The sequence below is a fragment of the Rhineura floridana genome, chromosome 10 (assembly GCF_030035675.1).
Source record: "Rhineura floridana isolate rRhiFlo1 chromosome 10, rRhiFlo1.hap2, whole genome shotgun sequence".
NCBI classification, from domain to species: Eukaryota; Metazoa; Chordata; class Lepidosauria; order Squamata; family Rhineuridae; genus Rhineura; species Rhineura floridana.
The window spans coordinates 75,252,175-75,272,586 of NC_084489.1; the positions used below are offsets into that span (position 1 = coordinate 75,252,175).

General features: G+C 41.5%; 1 protein-coding gene across 1 annotated transcript in view; it reads left to right on the forward strand.

Moving 5' to 3' along the window:
• Positions 1-20,412, forward strand: part of PTPRN2 (protein tyrosine phosphatase receptor type N2) — a 1,065,701-nt gene that overhangs the window by 370,680 nt on the left and 674,609 nt on the right. Inside the window, exon 6 of the mRNA XM_061585692.1 lies at positions 12,642-13,095. Within this exon, the coding sequence (XP_061441676.1) occupies positions 12,642-13,095 (454 nt within the window). The remainder of the gene's footprint in view (positions 1-12,641; positions 13,096-20,412) is intronic.

Sequence of the window (20,412 nt, forward strand, 5' to 3'; positions counted from 1 at the left end):
AGTAGCACTGATGCTCCTGCCATGGTGGCTCTACCCTACCACACTGACTGCTAATGGTTAAAATTAAAGAGCAGAGTACCTCTAAGAACATTCTAAGAGTCTGTTTTCCATACCAGATCTGAACTGAGGTCTCAGTGCTTTCATACAAAAGTTCTTTTGTACGAAATGAGCATTCCCTATTTCGGCAGCCTATGTGAGAAAGGTCATTTTGTTGTTCCTATTGTTAAACAATTGGGAGTCAAAAACCTTTGTAGATCTACTGTAAATCATCCAGAAATCTACCAGTAATTCAGGATCTACCTTATGCCCACCTCTGGTGTAGACTGTTTAATAACTACCCTTTTCTATAGAAGGGGGTGGTAACATACTTTGGTTTGCAGGGGATTTATTAAGAGTTTTAAAGACAAAAGTGCTATGGTAAGCCTAAGTACGATAAGTGCTAAGTATTAGTTTAGGGCACTGATTAAAAGTGCCACCTTATTAATAAGCAGCAATTCTCCAGACAATGTTCAGCTGTAATGGCTTACTTTACATTTTTTATCCCCCATCCAGGTTTTTATCCTTCACCTGGCTAAATTAGGTGTAGGGTCTTAAGAGTTGACAAATGGCTGAAATTTGCAGCTATTCAGCACCCCCTTTCCCTATTTTCTTCCCAGAGAAGGAGTCAAGCATAACCCATCTCTAGCATAGATTATAATTCGCTTAATAGGTATGACTAGACAAATAGTTCTTTTTCTGCTTTCAACTAAAAGGAATTTTGATGGCAGTGTGGTGCCATATTTTATAACTTTGTAGAAAATTTCTGCTCGCACATGCAATTTTTTCTTGTCCATAATCTGTAGTGTTTAATCTGTGCCAGCTCATTCACACATACAAATCAATGACTAATGCTACAGTGATAAGTATGCATATATGAACCCACCTTACAGTGATTTATATATATATAAATCACTGCAAGGCTGAGGCATAATAGTCATAAACTACATCATAATCTAGTGATTTTGTAAACCCTATATAAAATGTCTATTTATAGTGGGGTAACTAGCATGGACTGTGAACATTTCACCTAGCAAATATATTTCATTTCACCTAGAAAAACATTTTACAGTAGAAAATTATGACTAGGCAGGGAGTAGCAATGAGCAAGAGTTCAGTAGACAGCAAATGACACTCAATGATCCAGAAGAGCTTGAGTGGTGAAGAAGTTCTGTGATGTTATAAGAGTAGGAAGGGGAGCTTTTGGAGCATTTTGACTTTCCAGTTCAAGAATGAAGCTTGAGGTACTGAATTCCATAGAAAGCAAGTTGTGGTATTTATGTTTCTTTTCCATCATAGAACAAGCAGTTTTCAATAGATGCATTTTATAGCAGAGTGGATTACCAGGCAATGGGCAATCGGCCTCCAGTCTGTCCCATTATGTGGCAATTGCAGAATTAGGCTTCCGAGGCAAAACTTTTACTAGTATTGATCAAAAGAGAGGTTTGGGATCTGCTTGATCATCTATATACAGTGTGACACTTATTACTAGGGGTTTTTAATTAACAACTTTCTTCATTCAGGTTTCTTTGAAGTAAATTTTAAAATTATTTCAAAGCAGTATATCTCAGATAGAAAAAGGTTATGTAAGATATTTAACATGATGATCCATCTTCTCTCCTAAACCACTTGGTTTCATGATACATTAATGATCTCCCTGCTGCCATCACTCAGTATGACTGTTGGTTGTTTAATGTTACGTTGTTATATGCCTTCAAGTCGATTTTGACTTATGGAGACCTTATGAATCAGCGACCTCCAATTGTTGTTGTTGTTATTATGTGCCTTCAAGTCGATTTTGACTTATGGCGACCCTATGAATCAGCGACCTCCAAGAGCATCTGTTATAAACCACTCTGTTCAGATCTTGTAAGTTTAGGTCTGTGGCTTCCTTTATGGAATCAATCCATCTCTTGTTTGGCCTTCCTCTTTTTCTACTCCCTTCTGTTTCCCCCAGCATTATTGTCTTTTCTAATGAATCTTCTCATTATGTGCCCAAAGTATGATAACCTCAGTTTCATCATTTTAGCTTCTAGTGATAGTTCTGATTTAAGTTGTTCCAACACCCATTTGTCTTTTTCGCTGTCCATGGTATGTGCAAAGCTCTCCTCCAACACCACATTTCAAATGAGTTGATTTTTCTCTTATCCACTTTTTTCACTGTCTGACTTTCACATCCATACATAGAGATCGGGAACACCATAGTCTGAATGATCCTGACTTTAGTGTTCAGTGATACATCATTGCATTTGAGGACCTTTTCTAGTTCACTCATAGGTGCCCTTGCCAGTCCTAGACATCTGACATTTTTCACTCCATATATGGCAAGAGCCTTTGTTGTAGAATCTTGAGCATTACTTTACTTTCATGGGATATTAAGGCAATAGTTTGATAATTGCTGCATTCCCTGGGATCCCCTTTGGAATTGGGATGGATATTGAACGCTTCTAGTCTGTGAGCCATTCTTTCTTTCCCATATTAGTTGACAAATTTTTGTCAAAATTTGGACAGATTCAGTTTCAGTAACTTGTATTGGTATGCCATCTGCTCCTGGTGATTTGTTTCTTCCAAGTATTTTAAGAGTAGCTTTCACCTCTTATTCTAAAATTTCTGGTTCTTCATCATATGGTTCCTCCTTGAATGAGCCTGTCATGCTTGCATCTCTTTTATATAGTTCTTCAGTGTATGTTTCCTTCTTCCTTTTATTTTATCTCAGTCAGTCAGTGTGTTCCCCTGTTGATTATTCAACATCCCTACTCTTGGTTTAAATTTCCCTTTAATTTCTCTAATCTTTTGGAATAGGGCTCTTGTTCTTCCCATTTTTTGTTGTCCTCTTCTATTTCATTACAATAACTATTATAATATTGAAGAACTATTATAATATTCCTCTTTCAACAAGCCTTTTAAATTGAGACCTTATCCCAGTCTGCGTCTGTGTAGGAATTGCTTTTTAATATGTTTTTAAACCTTTTTTTAAACAATATGTTTTTAAACTTTTTTAAAAGATGTCTTGAAAGCTTTTTTTAAAATTATTTTTAAAGATGTTTTGTTTTAATGTATTTTAAAGTCTGTTTTTATTATGTTTTAAAGTGTTTTTAGTGCTTTTATTTGCTGCCCTGGGCTCCTGCTGGGAGGAAAGGTGGGACATAAATCATATAATAATAATAATAGTTCTCTTTGTCCCTACGTACTAGTCACTGTATTATTGCATTTAGGGTTCTAGCCATGTTTCTATCTCCTTTTGCTTTCCTTCTATCTTTAACCATTTTAAGACTTTCATCAGTCATCCATTGAGGTCTTTCTGTTTTGTTCTTTATTTGATCTTTATATTCTTCTGGGATGCTATTTAAATTGTATTTTGGCATTATGATTGCTGTGTTGTTCTTCTTTAGCTTTACTCTGATTTTCGATATTACCAGTTCATGATCTGTACCGTGGTCTGCTCCTGGTCTTGTTTTTGCAGAAAGTATGGAACTTCTCCATCTCCTGCTACCAAATATATAATCAATTTGATTCCTATATTGATCAATTCCTATATTGATCAATTGGTGATATCCACGTGTGGAGTCATCTTTTTGGTTGCTCAGAACATGTGTTTGCAAGTAAGAAATGATTGGCTTCACAGAATTCACTAAGTCTTTCTCCTGCTTCATTTCTATCTCCTAAGCCCCATTACCCCACAATTCCTAGTTCTTCTCTGTTCCCTACTTTTGCATTCCAGTCCCCCATGATTATCAGAACATCTTGTTTTGGTATGTGATCAATTTCTTCCTGTACTTCTGTGTACAATCTCTCCAATTCCTAATAGGTTTCCCGTTAAATCTCATTGATATCACTCGCTCAGACCTTGCGTTATAGCTCCTAATTGCTTTTGCTACATCACTTCCCACTATTAAAGCAACCCCATTTCTTCTTAATTTCTCATTTCCTGCATAAAATATTTTGTAGTTGCCTGATTGAAAGTGTCCCTTACCAATCCATTTTAATTCACTCACACCAAGTATTGTAATGTTAATACGTTCCATTTCTTGCTTGACAATTTCTAACTTTCCCTGATTCATGCTTCTCACATTTCATGTTCCTATTGTGTACATCGTACAACTCCGGACTCTCCTTTTGCATCTGTGCACATCAGTCTCTGGGCTTCCTTTCAGCTTTGACACAGTTGCATCATTAGTCACAGCTCTACTCATACTTGTCCTTTGTTCTTCCCCAGTAGCTCGGTGAGTGCCTTCTGACCTGGGGATCTCATCTTCCAGCACTATCTCGTGTTGCATTTTGGATACTCTGTTCATAAGGTTTTCATGGTAAGAGATATTCAGAGGTGGTTTACTATTGCCTTCCCCTGACTCTGGATGCATCTTAGTCTGGTGTCTCAGCTTTGACCATTCCGCCTTGGGTGACCCTGCTAGGACCCTACCTGTTGGTCTAGAGTCCTGACAGCATTGCTTTCAGCTTCTTCAACACTTTCAAACTCCCTCACCACATTAAGGTGTGCATTGTAGAGGCATCACTAGAAGCTAAAATTATGTTTCCAAAGTATGATAACCTCAGTTACATCATTTCTAGTGATAGTTCTGGTTTAATTTGTTCTAACACCCAATTAGAATCATAGAATCATAGAATAGTAGAGTTGGAAGGGGCCTATAAGGCCATCAAGTCCAACCCCCTGCTCAATGCAGGAATCCAAATCAAAGCATTCCCGACAGATGGCTGTCCAGCTGCCTCTTGAATGCCTCCAGTGTCAGAGAGCCCACTACCTCTCTAGGTAATTGATTCCATTGTCGTATGGCTCTAACAGTTAGGAACTTTTTCCTGATGTTCAGTTGAAATCTGGCTTCCTGCAACTTGAGCCCATTATTCCATGCCCTGCACTCTGGGATGATCAAGAAGAGATCCTGGCCCTCCTTTATGTGACAACCTCTCATGTACTTGAAGAGTGCTTTCATATCTCTCCTCAGTCTTCTCTTCTCCAGGCTAAACATGCCCAGTTCTGTCAGTCTCTCGTCATAGGGGTTTGTTTCCAGCCTCCTGATCATCCTTGTTGCTCTCCTCTGAACCTGTTCAAGTTTGTCTGCATCCTTCTTGAAGTGCAGAGACCAGAACTGGATGCAGTATTCAAGATTATGGCCAATTATTTGTCTTTTTTTGTGGTCCATGGTATCCGCAAAGTTCTCCTCCAACACCACATTTCAAATGAGTTGATATTTCTCTTAATCTGCTTTTTTCACTGTTCAATGTTCACATCCATACATAGAGATCGGGAATACCATGGTCTGAATGATCCTGACTTTAGTGTTCAGTGATATATATTGTTGCATTTGAAGATCTTTTCTTGTTCTCTCATAGCTGCCCTCCCCAGTCCTAGCCTTCTTCTAATTTCTTGACTATTGTCTCCATTTTGATTAATGTCTGTGCCAAGGTATTGATAAGTCTTGACAAGTTCCATGTCTTCATTGTCAACTTTGAAGTTACATAAATATTTTGTTGTCATTAGTTTAGTCTTCCTGACATTCAGCTGCAGTCCTGCTTTTGTGCTTTCTTCTTTAATGTTTAATGTTACAGCATCGTCTAAAGTTTGCATGAAATAATTAGAGCGAATAGAAGATCATCTTAATTAAATTTTAGTTTGAACCAGCTCATGCAGTCAGGATTTTCCTGTGTATCCATGGATATAGGATACAAGTCATGAACTGTATGTGGTATAGTTCTCACAATCATGGCAGCTATTCAGTAAATAAAGATGTGCAAGGATGCAATTTATATTCTTTTATGTCCATTTCTTATCCTGTAATGAAGGTACTCATGGCTGATTTCCATGTCATGTTGTCTTTGGGAAGAAGAATAGTGGGTGCTAGATATGGAATCCTTGCATCAGGGGGCTTTCAATATGCCCCTCCCCTGAGACTACATCAAAGCCTCTAATGTCAAGGAATCCTTATGATTGTAACCAGTGTTATTTTAAGTGGGAGTGTTTTAACTTGAGTGGTCTGTAGAGTCTTAAGGTGGTTCAGCTATTATTAATAACAGTTTTTATCTAGTGCACCATAATTTTGTGTGATGGCAGCTGAAAAACTATTTTCCCCGCACTTAGATGTGGATAGTCTAATATTCTAAGAGTCTTTAAGGGATAAAATAATGTGCACTTCTGTGACATTTCTTTTTGAAGGGTCCATTGCTTAAGTAAATCATAGTGAGTAGTATGTCATAGTCAACCTGACTTTAAGTTAATGTACATGTCTCAAAGTAATTCATTTTCTTTTTTATTGTTCATCCAGTATTATCTAGGTCATCTACATCATCTATGATGGGTCAAGTGAAATGTTCTTTAGAATCAAAAATTTAAGCTCACCCTCAATAAAGGCAGTGATGTCTCACAGTTAACAAATAGGTTAAAAATCTTAAGACGGTGACAAAATCTGATTAAATGGTAGGTCCATCTGCTAAACAATGTATATTTTACTTTATATTCATATCTCATCCTATATTTCATTATGGAACTCAGGGCAGCATACATTGGATTCTTGGATAGTCTACCATTTGGCATCAACCAGACCCAGACCTACTTAGCTGCAGCAAGGTTGATATGTTATATGCCATCAAAGCTTGTCCTTTTAAACAAAATAATCAGACTAAGGAGGCAATCCTAACCCCAGTCAGTTTTGCTAAAGAGGAAGGGGGTAGGATTAAGCAGCAATGTCTCTCCACCAGACTCTGCTGGCAAGGGGCTCCACTGCTGCAGAAGTCCCTGCTGTGTCCAACAAAGGCATGGACTACTTTGGGGCTATTGCGAGTGGCAGCCAGCACAAGGCCCCCAAATGGGATTTTTCAGGGGCAGCGTAAGGGTAGCCAAGGATCTACTGGCTCTTAAGCAGGCTCACGTTGGAGAGAGGCCAAATCCAGGCCCTCTGCTGTGCCAGCCTGGAGCTGGTGCAGAAAGAAGAAACAATTGCCCCCACCTCCTTCCATAAGTGGCGAAAGCCAGCAGGCTCCATCTCCTTGAGCAGCCCCAAGGTAGAGTTAGAATTGTGCTCCCCGTTAGTTGCACTTAGTTCCCAATGAAATCAATGGGATTTAAGCTAAGTTACAACTAACTTTTTAAAAAGGAAACTATAGCCCTTTCCTGTTCAATTCCAGTCACAAGTTGGAGTAGTTCCAAATGTTTCACTTTTTCTTCTACTATGGTCAAATAACATTACTCTCTGGCTCAAATTATCAAACCTCATTTGTTATATGTTCATGTTGTTGCTGTTCCTAGCCTGTTCCCTCCAGCTCTCTTTTTTTGCTCCCTTATATCCCCTGTTAGCTATTTCCAGTGCCATACAGCTAATACTGCCAGCAAAATGAATTTACAAAAATCCTTGTCATTAATCACAATTAGATTTGTAAAAAAATAAAAATTCCTGCTGTGGGGTTACCCTGTGAATTTCATCTTATTTTGATTAAGGCAAATTAGTTGTGTCCAGGGGTATTGAACTAGAATAAAAAGAGCAGATGAAATGGTACTAACACAAAAGATCTTAATTCTTTGATTAAAAAATTAATATATTTAGAAGAGAATTCTAAGCTGTAATGCTGTGCATCTCACCTCTCTGCAGAAAATAGAAAAAATTCTCCTTATACTATTTAATAGAGTAGCTGTGTTGTATGGCTTGGGATTGCTGTTTTCTAAGAACACATAATTCTGCTGCTGCATTATTTACCTATTCTAAATCTTCAAGGAGATTTCAGTCTGTACCTTTCTGTTTTATACCTATTGTATTCCATTTATCTTTAGGAATTTCATCATCTGAAAATTGAAGAGACTTATTGTGAAACAAGGACTGGAAGTGCCAAGAAGGACTGCATTGGATTGTATCCCTTTGCCTAAAGTTAGCCAGGTCTGGCTAACTTTAGTTAAGGGACATAATCCACTGCAGTCCTTCTTGGCATTTCCAGTACAACATAGAATTAATTTTCTTCTCTGTTTTCCAGTGGAAGCTCTATGGGGCTTTCACCACAGAGATGCCAAGGAAAAGAGCAGTGCAGGTCTGTGAATTATGGTAAATTGTGGCTTTCACTGTAATATTGGAACTTCAGACTGTATGTGACTCTAATTTTTTCTGTCTCTATGACTTTAGATTGTCTGCCAGAAGTGAGGATGCTTTCAAACTAGGCTTACTGCTGTTGATACCATATTTTTTAATTAGGATTTTCCAAAAAGCATTCCAGGCTGCCAGTATTGTGACCTGTCAAGCTACCGAGAGACTGCTGGTCCTCTCCTAATACCAGCTTAGCCTGTAGTTGACAGTTGTATCTAATTTGTATGAAACTGCTGGAATGTCTGTGTTCTTCTTGATATACTTGTTTGCTTACAGGAGTAGGGTTGCCATATTGTCCGGTTAGCCAGGTCTTACCCGGATTCTTTGCACGCCACCCGGCGCCTGGCTAGCCCCTTAGGTCGCCCGGATTCTCAGCTTTAATTTTTTTAAAAATTAAGTTTCTAGGTGGTCCGGTTCTCGAGATATACATAAAAACGTCAGCCGCCTTCCAACTGTTAAATCTTTCTTTAAACAGTACTGCATAGCACTTCATAGCTTTAATCCCGCCCGTTCAGGATTGCAGCCAATCAGTGAACCCAGGATTGTGTTTCAGTTTCATTGACCTGAGGCAGTGTCTAGAAAACAAAATGGTGGTTTCCCCCCGTTTATCTGAAAATCTCATAAATTGGGTAAGTATATACATTTCAGTTTTTTTTCCTTTTGTGTACAGGAGTCAGATCCTGGGTAGTGTTTTGAAAACCTTCCCAATACTTGCTTTTGTGGGGGTAAAAGCATTGCTAATCCCATATACCCAGAGTAAATCCCATTGAATTCAATAGGACTTACTTTTGAGTAGACATGGTCATGAATGTGCTGAAAATCAATGGGACTTTGGAGTGAATATAAAAAAGAATTGTGTTTGTGTTCTCTTTCTGTCCCCCCCCCCTCCCCAGTCCTATTTTAAAGCAAGTAGGCAGGGCTTACTTAGGTATTACAGTTTTATTCTGTAGGAAAGTAATACTGATTTTTTTAAAACTAATACTGATTTTTCTGCAATGACCAACTGGTTTGACAATAAACTATTATATGGGCTGTATGTATTTATACATCTGCAGTGTGTGCGTGTGCGTGTATGGAGTCTTTCCAACACCCCTGTGAGGTAGGGTTGGAAACCAAGGCAGCTCACAACAAGAAATAAAGCCATTTAAAATCCAATAACCATAAAAACAAGTATAAACAGTTGCAAAAGAGCGTAAAGTGGCATGATTCAGAATTTTGGGTTGTGTGAATGAAGTTGCTTATCACTTGAGGTTGCAGTTCTGTCCCTGTTTGAGTAAGCCCCACTGAATACATTGGGACTTGCTTCTGAATAAATAAACCTAGGATTGCACTATAAATATCTTTACAGTTTGTGTAAATAATAAATATATTTGATAGTCATGCTTATATAAATATTTCTTCATTTATCATATTTTTGGTTTTTGGTTAGGAATCCTGACTGGTTGTGAGATGCTGAGTTTTCTGCCTTACTCATAGGAATCTTGTTGTGGTTGGTATGGTATTACATTTAAGAAATCATGGTACGAAATGGCCTGAATCAGTATAAGGCAGATTCCTTGGTTCCTAAAAGTGGAAAGAGACTCAAGAGCCACAGTGACTCCAACATTTATTTATTTTTATTTACAACATTTATATACGGCTTTATTGTAAAAAATCTCAAAGCGGTTTACAGAAAGAATTAAAACAATAAAATTATTGGCAAAAGCATTAAGGACAGATACTTAAAAACATTCAAAATAATAAAACGAACAATGAGAAAACAGATTTAAAAACACAATAGCTTCCACATGCCTGGAGAGGCTTGCCTCAAGAAAACTGATTTTAGCAGATGCTGAAAAGAGGCGTCTGCCTAATGTCAATAGGCAAGGAGTTCCAAAGTGTAGGTGCTGCCACTTTACAGGACTGATTTCTTACAAGAGCAGAACAAGTACTATGTGGCACCCATAACATGGAAAGCACAGCTTGAACTTGGCCTGGTAGCAAATCAGCAACCAATGCAGATTTCAGAGCACAGGTATTATGTGCTGATAGAATCTCACTCATGTCAGCAATTGTGCTGCCGCATTCTGCAATAACTGCAGTCCCCAGGTCAGGTTGTGCTGCATGGGGATTTCTGTGACCTTGGCTGACTGGCTGCTAGGATTTTTTTAGTTTGGGTTTTTGGTTATGAATCCTGACTGGTTGTGGGATGCTGAGTTTTCTGCCTTACTCATAGGAATCTTGTTGTGGTTGGTATGGTATTACATTTAGGAAAGTGTTACTGCCTTTTGTGTTGTTTTTTCCTATTTGCATTTCACTTATCTTTAACCTCACTCCATTACAGCCATAGAAGCAACAGCAGCATATGCAAGATAATTAACTCCCATTAATGATAAGAGCAAGAATTTATAATTACTATTTTAATTAAAACAAGAGGCTTATCCGTACTTTGAAGAGGACCAGATATTTATTTTCTTTCTGAGCCCAGGACTGGGTCTTTCATGATGCCCGGGGGGGGGGGGAGCAGGAGAGTAGTCGATAAGACAGACATCCTGGCATTGGTAATCTAATTAGCAAGGTATGTGTGGGGTTGTTGTACACTTCCAGGCTCAGTTTCATTTTGAGTATGGAGGTGGAACCTGTGTAAATGTGGTTGATCAAAGGGAGAAGAAATTTTGAGTTAAGCAAAGCTCTGCTTTTATAAAACCTAAGAAACATACAGATACTTTGAATGTCTGAGTGCCTGCATCAGTGGAATACTGGAGGAACTTGTAAAACTTGCTGCAACAGTATTTAGAACTGAGCATGTGGCGTGAAAGACTCCTTTTCCTAACATGTTGGCTTCTTATTTTTCTCCACCCACCACATCTTTGAAATATATCATATATGGTTAACCGTACTGCTGCCCTGACTTACTTTATGTTTGTTGCTATTTTGTGTTTTTATTATGTTTTTATATTGATTGTGTATTTTTATTGTTTTTATTATATTTGTAAGCTGTGCTGAGCTCTGTTTTTAACAGCAGAAGGGCAGAATATATAATCAATCAATCAATACTCCATAGTGTTGGAAACTAGAGTCTAGGCATTTAAGGCTGAAAATGTTGCTTTTTAAAAAAGGATTTCTCACATCTTTCCCCAGTTTTTGGTGGTAATTCCTGGGCACAAAAACAAAACAACCAGACAATCCAAATATTAATATGCATATGCAAATAATATGCATAATATGCAAATAATATGCATAATATGCAAATTAGCCTGCCCGGATTTGTGGAACTGGAATATGGCAACCCTATACAGGAGGCTCAGGGAAATCACAAATCTCCCAATATTTGAGAGTATTCAGACACTCTTTGAATAGTGTGTTTAAAATCCACCCTTGATTATCCTGATTGTACCTTTTGCTAACTGTCTCGTAAGGTTTGTGTACAGTAACAGTCTTTGATGTCACCTTTGTTGGCTGTTTGAATTTGGTCGCGTCTTCAGAGTATAGTGCTGGTGTGCAAAGAGCCCCATGTATGAGCAGAAAACATTCCTGCTTGCCAGGAGAAGGGATAGTTATTTTCCTTTCCAGCAACAGCCATTTACCTCACATTTAATCCCATTATAGAGGGGTCCTTGACCTTCAGGAGCATCTTGGGTGGGACAAAGAATTTCATGGCGGGGAGGGAGAAAAGTTGAGTTGTGCATGTGGAACTCTGCATGTGGTCCCTGGAATCAACTCTCATTTTTAGACTTTGAGAGCTACTTTACATTTAAAAAATTACATTAATGCCAGTTTGTTATTATTTCCTCATCACTTATCCATGCAAATGTACAGTACAATATATGTAGGACCTCACATTCAGTTTATTTCTTCCTTATTTTATGGGAATATAGTGACATCCAATTGTCAAACAATCATAGATAAATATAAAGGAGATAAGCTTGAAAACTATAACTTATTATTTTAAAGTCATTTATGTTTTATCGTAATAGCTCACAGGATGTTTAACATGAATGCTGATTTTCTGGCAACTTGCTTAGTATAATAAGAAAGTGGTAATAGGCTTTAGCATAAGGATCCTAGCACTGGTACACAGAGACACGTCTCTGATACTAGGATTTAGTCTAGGTACAGTGCTTCTCCTTTTTATCAGGGCAGTGAGTGGGACCACTCTTCCTCCTGTTCACTTTCATGGCATCCAGTGGGCCTTTGAACCTCTGCAGGTGTCTTTTTAGGGGGGGGATAAACCTGAGAAACAATTTTCATTATATTTAAAAGGAAATTTTAGCTCTTGTGTGTGCAAATATAGGTTTTGAACTCTATGGAAAATGTTTCTGTGCACCAGCACAAATTAAGACCTAGGCAAATGTGCATAATACTTAATATATGTTGCAGAATCCAGCACTGATTTGTACAGAGTGTGTGGACTACCATTACCCTGTCTAAATATTGATGTTAAAGCAAGAGACTCCGTTATATGTATTCTTATGAAGCCCCCATGTTGGCTGAATAGAAGGGGCTGACATAATAATTCTAATACAACTTTCCTTTTTCTTCTAGGCTGATAACATCCCTCCTGACACCATCATCAACTACATGGTGCAGAATTCCAAAGGAAAAACGTCTGCTTTGACCCATTCAGCAGCAGCCCATTCAAAATATACTGAAAACCTCCCAGTGAAAACCTTCAGCCGACCACAGATAAATAAATTTCCACTAAAACTAGATGAAGAATTTGACCGAAAAGCTCTACTGGCAGCATTAAATGCATATATCACTCAGAAAGTGGCAGCAAAAAATCATGATGGAAGTTCTTCTGTTAGCAGGACTAAAGAGTCTTCCCCCTATACCAATAGACTTAAGCCTCCTCAGATTGACAATCTTGATGGAACATTGTCAGAAGAAAAACCAGGAGATTTTGAGATAAGGCTGCCATTCCTACGGAGGCCTGGATCTGGACTAGTACCTGGTTCCGCCCAGAGTGATCGGAGGGTCCCTCTAACTCCAGTAGATGGTAAGGGATTCATTTCAGCTTTGTATGAATGCTCACCTAGTGTTCTAGACCAGTAGTTTTCAACTATTGGGATTCCTTAGAAATTTATCAAAGGATTTGTCAATCAGAAGGTCAGTACTGGCAGACAAGCTTCTTTGAAGGACAGTATGCTCACTACTGTTGACCTATCATTCTCAGCAATGTACAGCTGCAAGAGAGGGGCAATGTGTGTTTTAGTGAGGACTGTGAGCCTTTGATGGTGAGATGGAGCTGGACTGAGCAGTGCATCTTTTGCAAAACATGGAAAATTCCTCAGAATATGCTGCAACGCACAGGGATACAGGGAGGGGTTGTGCAGAATTTCATTGGCAGACAGGTCAGTGTGAAATCCTCTGAAAGTAAAAAGTTTGAAATGCACTGTTGTAGTCAAAGGAAAAATATTCTTAAAATATTGAGATGCCTCTGTAAGCTTTTGAGCAGTGTTGCATCTAGGTAATTTTAGAACCCAGACTTATACACACGCCTTTCGGAAGTGACATTATTACTTTAATTGTGAAGTATACAATGATACTGCTTTTGAATATCCTCATTGTGAGATCTGATTTAGGGCACAATCCAACTCACATTTTCCCTGGGCTGGGGTGAGTTGGATGCCATGGAGTGCTGGCTGTGCGGGAGGCTCCTGGCTGTGCCGGCTCTGCCAGCAGCAGCCCTCTGCTATGGCAGAGATGTGGCTTCACCAAGAGCCTGCCAACACCACCAGGGGTCTGCTGGAGATGACCAGCCTGGTAGATGGAGGGCTGGCGGGAGCCCCCAAAATGGAACATCCCAGAGGTGTGGGGAGTGAAGCTACGGGGGGGGGGTTATGTGAGATCCTTCTCACGTTCAGACTCCTCCCCTGGGTTCAGATCCCCTTGCAAGCTGGCAGAATGATTTTTTTTAAAAAAATCCATTCAGGCCTATGGAGGGTGCTTACTCCATGGGAAGCCTCTTTGCCGGAGCCAGCGCTTCCCAGCCAGCTCATTCGTGTGGCTCCCAACGGAGCCCACATTCAGCTGGGAGAGCAGCTTCTGAGCGGGAGGAGGATCCTGCGGAGCTTTCCGCTGGTTCCTCCTCCACCAGCCCCCCTCCACTGGCTTCCTGACAGTTGGATTGCTCTGCCAATTTCCTTTTTGCAGACCCACTTGGGAGATAACCCCACTTTTGTCGTTATGAAAATACCTGTAGATTAGGATGATGATTGTTTTAGTTTCTTACCAGCCCTTCACCATGAGGTCCCAGGGCAGGTTACAACTTTAAAATACATTATTAAAAACAATTAAAGCAAATTACAATCAAAAGAATAAGAAATTAACCAAATGTAGCAAGCAAGGAGAAACAATCCAAGCTTTATTTACTTCAGCCTTCATGCATCAGGCCTCCCTTAACTGCTTCCGATGCTCATTGTTTCCCAAGTACAACAGCTGCCCATAACTCCAAACGTGTCTCATCCCACTCCACCCTCTCCATGGATAAACATACTGTATGTGGTGATTGCAATCAGATCCTAGGCATATTTACTCAGAAGTAACTCACACTTTATTCAATAGAGATTATTCCATAGTGTGTTTTTAAGATTGCAAGCAAAAAAAACCCACCCTAGTCTTTATGGTGTAGTGCTTAGTGTACCAGATTAGGGATTTATCCACACAGTGATTTACTGCGTGTGGTGATATTTGCATCCCCTTTTAATTTGCATGGTTTGCATGACGTTACTGGCCAACAGAAGCTATAACACAGTTTCCCCCTTGTAAATTCGTACTAATCCAATCCTCTGATAATCCAAAAAGGGAAGGAAAAAACATCTCCACTCTGTATCCCTAGGGCTTGCAGATGCTGTGCTCCGATGCTTTTAGGTGGGTGTGTCAATCGTTCCCCTCTCCACGCCCACTCCCTCCTTCTCCCTTCATTAATTTCATTTCCTGTGGGATGAAGAGAAACTTCTGCTTCTCTCTCCTGTTCTGTAAGCTTCTTTGATGTTGCTGTAAATGGTGCCTTTCTTTTCTTTTCCCTCCAACTTGTGCACAAAAGCATAACACTGCTCAAACAAAGGTTTGTATTCATCTGTATTGTACCAGTGAAAATATAAATAATTGCACTTCCAGGTTGTTTTTTCCCCCAAAATGAAATTTACTGGTAGATCAAACTGAGTATGCTTGGTTGCAAGGTAAACAGAGGGAGTGGAAATGTTAAATTAGAGGGTTCAGTCTTTAGGAAACTGCTTGATTGATGCTTCCCCTCAAGTGTGACTAGAAAACACTGTGAACATAAGAACATAAGAAGAGCCTGCTGGATCAGGCCAGTGGCCCATCTAGTCCAGCATCCTGTTCTCTGTGTTTGCAGATGGCATTGATCCCTTACTGTAGACGGTGCAAACAGAAAACGGAGGTAAAAACAGCGTCTTTACCACCAAGTTATGCTCTCATGTGGATAAGCTGTAGGACTCAGGAGACCCAGGATAAAAATGTAATGCAACATTCACTAGATTAGAGACATACACAAAGCCAGGAAAATAGGCATCCCTTTCCCCTACCATGCTTTTGCTGTTACATTCCACTTCTGGTATTTTATAGCAAAATACAGCCATACCCACTTTGCCAATCTTGGTAAACAAACAAAAATACCCTGAGCGCTTGCAGTTTCATATTTTATACTCATCATTGTTTTTGCTCACTGCCTTGGATCAATTATCAACTCTCAGCCTAACCTACCTCACAGGGTTGGTATGAAGATGAAAAGAAGGAGATGTAAATAGCTACAAAAGGGAGCTTAGTGGAACTTCTCATAAGCATAATATTGTGGTTCCTTCAACCACAGTAACACATATTTGTACTATAAAAACTAGTAAAGTTCTTCTGGGTTCTCCCCCTTCACACCCTGCACCTCCATATGGCCTGGTTATTGCTGGAAAATACAGGAGCGTTTGGAGCACAGATGTCTTTTGATAAGGACACAGGAATGGGGAGTAGTCTGAAGACCTTGCTGTGTTTCCTTCCCATAGTAGTAATATACACACCAGATGTATTCCAGAATCATGTAGCCTGGTCTGGCTTTGGGCTGGCCCATCCTGGCTCATCCTTTACATCTCCTGTGAACCATCCTTTTAATTCTTACTAGAGACAGATGAAGGTTGCTTAACCTTAGATCCTAATTTTAAAAAAGAAAATAGGAGCAACAGCCCAAGAGGAAAATATTTTAAAGCACTCCGTGCCTCTGTCCTCACATACCTTAGACCTCTTGTCCCAGCAGGCCATCATTGTCCTGATTTCTGTCCTGAGTATCCTCACTGCTTTCCACCAGATTGGGTGGGAGATTCTTGGTTGGGAGGTGAGGCAGAGGGGGAAAAGGAACACTATATCAGAATTATGGCAATAAGATCAGAGAGGCTGCGCTTCAAACTCCAATGCTGGCTGCTGCATTTCTTTTTTTCTGCAGATCTCTCTCTTTCCCTCTTCCCATCTCCCTGGTTTACTTTTGTTGTTGCAGCGGGAAAGACTGAGTGGCTGTCTTCTTGTAGTTGCAGGAGTGCGGCCTGCACTGGTGCCACCTCCTTTGGGTGTCTGGCTTGCCTGGCTGTGAATTTGTGATGTGTTCTGTGGGTGAAGACAGGCATGGCCAGTGGGCTTGGCAATGCAGCACTTACCACAGCGTACAGGAGCAATAAGCAGAGTGAGGAGGAGCAAGTGCTGTGCTAGCAGAGGCGTCACTAGGGCGGTGCGGCGGGTGCGGGCTGCACCGGGTGACACCACAAGACAGGGGTGACACCCAGAGCCGCCCCCCACCTTAGGCACCGCCGCTGGGAAGCAGCAGGTGCGGCCAAGGAGGAGAGAGAGAGAGAGAGAGAGATCAGGAGCATGCGCGGCGACTGCCCTCTTCCCTCAGCGCCCGCCCTGCCGCCTCACAGCTAGATTTGCTTTCAAATTGAGTGACGAATGTGAGAGCGAGTGGCTCCTCCGGTGGAGGAAAAGGTCAACGGACCTCTAATGGTTAATGGGCCAAAGGGGTAGGGTGGTCCTTAGACTCCAAAACACTTCCGGTTCCCAAATGAGAGCAGCAATGCGGAAGGGTGCCGGTCCAAAGAAACAGAAGGAGGGGGGATAAAAGAGGTATGATGGCAATGAAACCAGTTCCAGCCTCTGAATGAGGACCAGAAGGCTGCATGTCTTCCACTGCTTTTCTGAGTCTGGTCATTGCACCTCCCTGTTCCGGCCTGGTCAGTTTCCTTCGCAAAGAAGGTGGGGAAAGAGGGGATGGAGGAGGGGGGGAATAAACTCCCAGGCTCCACCCCTTTTAAGAACCTGAGGGCTTCTCTGTGCAATCAACTCTAATCCAATGTCATGCAAAACAGAGCCCAAACTCCATTGCTTCCATTGCCTGGTTTTCTTGCAACCTCCAGATTTTTTGTGGGGGGGCTGTCCTGGTGCAGAGTAAGCCGCCTTGCATGGGGCGGGTGGGAACAGCGGCTGCACTTTGGGATGCCAAAGAGGGTTGGACTTGATGGCCTTATAGGCCCCTTCCAACTCTACTGTTCTATGATTCTATGCCCGCCAACTTGGATGGCTTTCAAAGCGGGTTGCACACGTTTCTAGAGGCTCAATGGCTGCTGACCACGATGGCTCTGTTGCTCCCTCCGCTGTCGGAGGCAGGAAATGTCTCTGAATACCAGTTGCTGGGAATGTCATTTGGGGGTGAGTGTTGCTGTTGCCCTCGAGGCCTGCTTTCAGGCTTCCCAGTGGGGCCTCTGGTTGGCCACTGAGGGCACGATGCTGGGCTCTTGGCCTGACCCAGCAGCCAGGCTCCTCTGATGTTATGAGAGGGGTTAGTCTAGGGCTGGCACCAGACTTTTGGGGGGCTGTGAGCCCAGGGCCAGTAATGGCCCCCACGAACACCTGCCTCCAACAAGACCAAGATCCGCCCTTTCTCTGCCCCTGCTTTGACATCGAGGCTGCTCACCACCTTCCACCCCCTGGATACACTTCAGCAGTGGACAGGTGGTGGCTCTTTTGAATGGGGGCTCACCATTTGGGGAACGAAACAAAGCTCATTAGAAGAGCACTTCCTTGGATGCAGAAGGGCCCAGGTTCAATCGCCGACATTTCTGGAAAAGATCCCCTGCCTGAAATCTTGGAGAGCTTCTGCCAATCAGGGCAGACAATACTGAACTAGATGAACCAATGATCCTCAGTCAAGGTTTTTGTTGTTATGTGCCTTCAAGTGGATTATGACTTATGGCAACCCTATGAATAAGCAACCTCCAGTAACATCTGTTGTAAACCGCCCTGTTCAGATCTTGTAAGTTCAGGTCTGCGGCTTCCTTTATGGAATGAATCCATCTCTTGTTTGTTCTTCCTTTTTTTCTACTCCCTTCTGTTTTTCCCAGCATTATTGTCTTTTCTAGTGAATCCTGTCTTTATGTGTCCAAAGTATGATAACCTCAGTTTCATCATTTTAGCTTGTAATGATAGTTCTGGTTTAATTTGTTCTAACACCCAATTATTTGCCTTTTCTGCAGTCCATGGTATGTGCAAAGTTCTCCAACACCACATTTCAAATAAGCTGATTTTTTTCTTATCCATTTTTTTCACTGTTCAGCTTTCACATCCATATATAGAGATGGGGAATACCATGACTTTAGTGTTCAGCGATACATATTTGCATGTGAGTTCTCCAATAGCTGCCTTCCCCAGTCCTAGCCTAATTTCTTGACTATTGTCTCCATTTTGGTTAATGACTGTGCCAAGGTAACAGGTATCAAGGTACTGATAATCCTTGACAAGTTCAGTGTCCTCATTGTCAACTTTAAAGTAGGGAAGGGCTAAGCTGGGGTTGAGGGAGAGGGGATTTGCTGCACCCTCCACCTTGCAATCCTGTGCATGTTTACTCAGAAGTAAATCCCACCCTGTTGAATGGGGCTTACCCACTAGGACTGGCGTCAGTTTTGCTGAGACGGCACCTCGGCATTGCACCTGCACTCTTTGCCCACTCACTTCTCCCTGCCTCCCATTACATCTGTGGTTCCCACTGGCCCTCAGCATTATCCCCAGGCCAGCAAAACAGTGAGTGCTTTTCTACCCTATATCTCAGTGGTAGGCTGAGCACGTGCTTTGCATGCAGAGGGTGCTGGGTTCAATCTTTTGCATGTCCTTGTGAAGGGAAAAAATGTTCTAGGCTGTTTGTGTGACGATCCCACAGCTGGCTCTGTGTGTGTGTGTGTGTGTGTGTGTGTGTGTGTGTGTGTGTGTGTGTGTGTGTGTGTGTGTGTGTGTGTGTGTGTGTGTGTGTGTGTGTGTGTGTGTGTGTGTGTGTGTGTGTGTGTGTGTGTGTGTGTGTGTGTGTGTGTGCGCGCGCGCTGCGCGCGCGCGCGCGCTATTACATTCAGTGATATACGGGAATTACAATTTACAAGTAACATTAGTACAAAAAACATTACTAAGGATTCTGTATGGTCTGGTACGGGAGGAGGTTCATGGGGGTGACACCATGAGTTACCGCACTGGGTGACACCAACCCTAGTGACGCCACTGTGTGCTAGCAGCTGCTTGAGTGGTGCTTCCTTCTGTTGCTCCTCAGCTCTCACAGAGCTGCCCCTGTTTGAGAAGCAGCTGGGGGCAGCTGCTACAGCCACTCCTCATTTGCTCCTGGGTAGGCAAAGCATCCAGTTGCACCAGCTCACAGGAGCACTGGGAAGTGAAAGTGAAGGCCCATATGGGTTGAAAGCAGGGACCCTCTAAACTAAGGGTGGGGGCCATGGAATTGGGACCGCAAGTCTGTGGGTAGCAGTGCTTCTGCTTTTGGGATCCTCATAAACTGAATCTAATTTAGCAGAGTCTGTGATATCAAATGATGGATATCTTTTGACAGCCCTCCAGGGTAGGATATACAGTATTAGGTGGAGTTTTGGGCTAATGGGCAATAGTGTTAGTATAGAGCAGCCTTTCCCAGCCTGGTGCTCTCAAGATGTTTTGGACAACTCCCATATCCCTGACTACTGACCATGTAGATGGGGATACCAGACTTGTAATCCATAACATCTGGAGGGCACCAGGTTGCAGAAGGCTGGTATTAAGCTATATCATCTCCATTATGAAAAAGGTGTACATTTCTTCATCAAGATTCTTTTTTCATGGAATCAGAAGACTGAGTATTGCTGAGCAGATCATGGTCCCTATGCTATACCTACTTCATAGCACTACTGTAAAGATGAATAAGACTAAAATGTGATGTCAGCATTATTATTGTTAATAACAGGTATCAAGAGCTACTTCTGGGGCCTGCTCAAAATGGCATTTTCCACAGGTA